Below are 3,019 nucleotides of genomic sequence, written 5' to 3'. Positions count from 1 at the left end.
CAGCAGGAGTGGGGTTCCCTCCAGCCCACGCCCTGAAAGTCCCTCCACTTGACCAATTCCCCACCTTCCCTCCCAGTGCACATCAGCAGGTACCTCCCTATCCCACGTCAGCACTACAGCAGGCCCTGCTGTCCCCCACGCCACCAGACTACACGAGACACCAGCAGGTACCCCACATCCTCCAAGGACTGCTCTCCCCCCGGCATTCGCTGGCAGGCCACTCGGACATTCGGCTGCCCCCAGCTGAGTTTGCACAGCTCATGAAGAGGCAGCAGCAGCAGCGACAGCAGCAGCAGCAGGAGTATCGGGAACTGTTCAGGCACATGAACCAAGGGGATGCTGGGAGTCTGGCTCCCAGTCTTGCAGGACAGAGTGTGACAGAGCACCAGGCTTTACCGTACCAGAATGCTGACTCGTATCACCACCGCCACACCAGCCCCCAGCACCTTCTGCAGATCAGAGCTCAAGAATGTATATCCCAGGTTTCCTCAAACAGCCCTCCCCAGGGCTACGCTCAGCAGCCGGCACTCCCGCATCCCGAGAGCATGGAGGAGGAGTGCTCCTGCGTGGCAGCCAAGGACGTCTTTCCAGACAGGCAGAGTTCAAGTGCATTGACCAAAGGTTGCCATGACAGCTCTCTCCTCTTGAGTACTGGTGGACCTGGGGACCCTGAGTCTTTACTAGGAACTGTGAGCCACGCACAGGAATTGGGGATACATCCATACCAACATCAGCCAACTGCTGCATTCAGTAGAAATAAGGTGACCAGCCGAGGTAAGAGTCCCTTCAAAGTAAAAGTTCTGGGCTAATCTGCCCCAATTCAGTTAACTTAGTAATGGTATCTTTTTTCAGCTAGTACTCTGTTCCTAAGACAAAAAGAATTCCTGAGAAGACCTTCAGGACCTTTTGAGGGAGAAGCATGTAGGAAGTGGGTATTGGTGGGTAAGGAGTCATTTTCAAAATGAGACAGTGGTAGTATAGTCAATAAGATAAATTGTCTATTTTCCATATTCATACCATGTTTTTTAGCTTTTAGAATTTCTTGACTTTCTTCCAACGAGTCAGCTTTAACTTCTGCAATAGAAAAAGTTAGCCAGTGGTAAGAAATAGGATTCAGTATAAATAGCATTGGACCAGGAGTCAAAGCACCTCGGTCTGGACTTGCCTCTGCCACGAAACCATGACCTTGTCCCTTACACCCTCACGTGGTCATTCTCCTCCCTGTGAGAGCGCGGCAGGAGGAGCGTGGTGCTTTGCAGAGTATTTGGGAAGATTAAAACATGCATATATGTGCATGCGTGCGTGTGCGTGTGTGGGGGGGGGGCATTATTACTCTGATCATTTCATTAATAAATGCAGACTTTTACAGCATCTTAAGGGGCCTTGTCATCTCATTTTGTCTCATTGTATAATGAATGCTTGCATTCATTTTTATTCTGAGGAAGATTAATATTACCATCAATTGCTGTAACCGGTTTGGCTCAGTGGATAGAGCGTCGGCCTGTGGACTGAAAGGTCCCAGGTTCGATTCCAGTCAAGGGCATGTACCTTGGTTGCGGGCACATGTCCAGCAGGGAGTGTGCAAGAGGCAGCTGATCGATATTTCTCTCTCATCGATGTTTCTAACTATCTCTCTCCCTTCCTCTCTGTAAAAAAATCAATAAAAAAAATTTAAAAAATATTACCATTAATAGGTTATGCTCAGAAAATGTTATTCCATTAGCATCATAATATCCTAAACAAAATCTGGACCAATATCCATTCTATCATCACAAATCATGAAAAATGAGTTTGCCCATAAAATATACAATTCTGAAACCAAGCATTTCCTATATCCTTCCCTTCTTGGAGCTGCCTGCATCTCCAGCTCTGTCTTCTAAAGTCAGCACACAGAGCTCAGCTCACAGGAGCATTAGGTCCCATGGCACATGGCAAGGGGAAGACCTGGCTCTACATTGTGTGTGGAAAGGCTTGGTGCCTCAGGTTGGCTCATAGGCACCAATAGGGAGGAACACGTGGTTGAGTAAAACACCAGGTAAATCCGGGGCCTCTGAACAGTCTGATGCCATCCTGCTTAGGGGTGCTCCGGCCGGGCGGCTGCTGTGTGGAGGTGGTGGGGGTTTCAGGCCAGGCCAGGCCATATGTGGAATGGCTGACACACCTGGGGGTGTTCAGTATTGGGGGAAATAAGATAAGGAAAGTGATCATACTCTGAGGTGGAAGAAGGGATTTGACTTTTCTGGGTTCATATTATGGGGCAGAACCAAGATCGAAAGAGAAGTCGCAGCAAATGTTAACTCCTTGGAAGACTGTGTAAGAATCTTCTTGCCTCAGCAGCCCGGAGCTTCCTGTCACTGGGAGTATTTGGGCAGGAAGGTGGTATGAGGGTGCTGCGGAAAAGCTTCCTGTGTGAGTGTAAAGGAGCTTTTCTATAGGGTTTTCCGTGTGCCAGGCACCAGCAGCTACTCACATATAAATGAATTTAATCCTCCCAACAACCCTCTCTTACCTAATAATAGACAAACATGCAAATTGAGCATACCTTTGCTATGCCTTAAGCCACTCCCACCAGCCAATCAGAGCGACTATATGCAAATTAACCCAACCAAAATGGTGGCCAGCAGCCACAGAACTGGAGCAAGCAGGAGGCTTGGCTGCCCCAATGATGAAAGAAGCCAAGCTTCCCGGCCAGCTCTGAGCTCCACTCAAAGCAACAAAGTTTCAATTATAGAAGGTAAATAAACCCCAGATACCTGCTTTCAGCCAGTCGTGGCCACAGAGCTGGAGCGAGCAGTAGTGGGTTGCCCCTGGCGATGGAGGAAGCCAAGCTTCCCGGTCGGCTGCTTCCTCCTCTCAGGGCAACAAAGTTTCAATTATAGAAGGTACATAAACCCCAGATACCTGCTTCCAGGCGCCATGGCCACGGAGCTGGAGCGAATTAAAAAAAAAAAGGCTGGGAGCTTCAGTCACCAGGGGGCTTGGTCAGTCTGAAAACAGCCATCAGCCCCTCACCCAGACC

At 49.2% G+C, this 3,019-nt stretch overlaps 1 protein-coding gene across 2 annotated transcripts in view; it reads left to right on the top strand.

The window, feature by feature from the left end:
• The window catches only part of SIK3 (SIK family kinase 3), a 148,940-nt gene that overhangs the window by 127,188 nt on the left and 18,733 nt on the right, over positions 1-3,019 (top strand). For both annotated transcript variants that reach the window (XM_006761549.2, XM_006761550.2), the window contains one exon: positions 1-774. This exon is cut by the window's left edge and continues 104 nt beyond it. In XM_006761549.2, coding sequence (XP_006761612.2) covers positions 1-774 — 774 coding nt within the window. The remainder of the gene's footprint in view (positions 775-3,019) is intronic.

The sequence above is a fragment of the Myotis davidii genome, unplaced genomic scaffold (genome assembly GCF_000327345.1).
Source record: "Myotis davidii unplaced genomic scaffold, ASM32734v1 scaffold97, whole genome shotgun sequence".
Taxonomy (NCBI): Eukaryota; Metazoa; Chordata; class Mammalia; order Chiroptera; family Vespertilionidae; genus Myotis; species Myotis davidii.
This window is presented reverse-complemented; position numbering and strand designations above follow the sequence as displayed.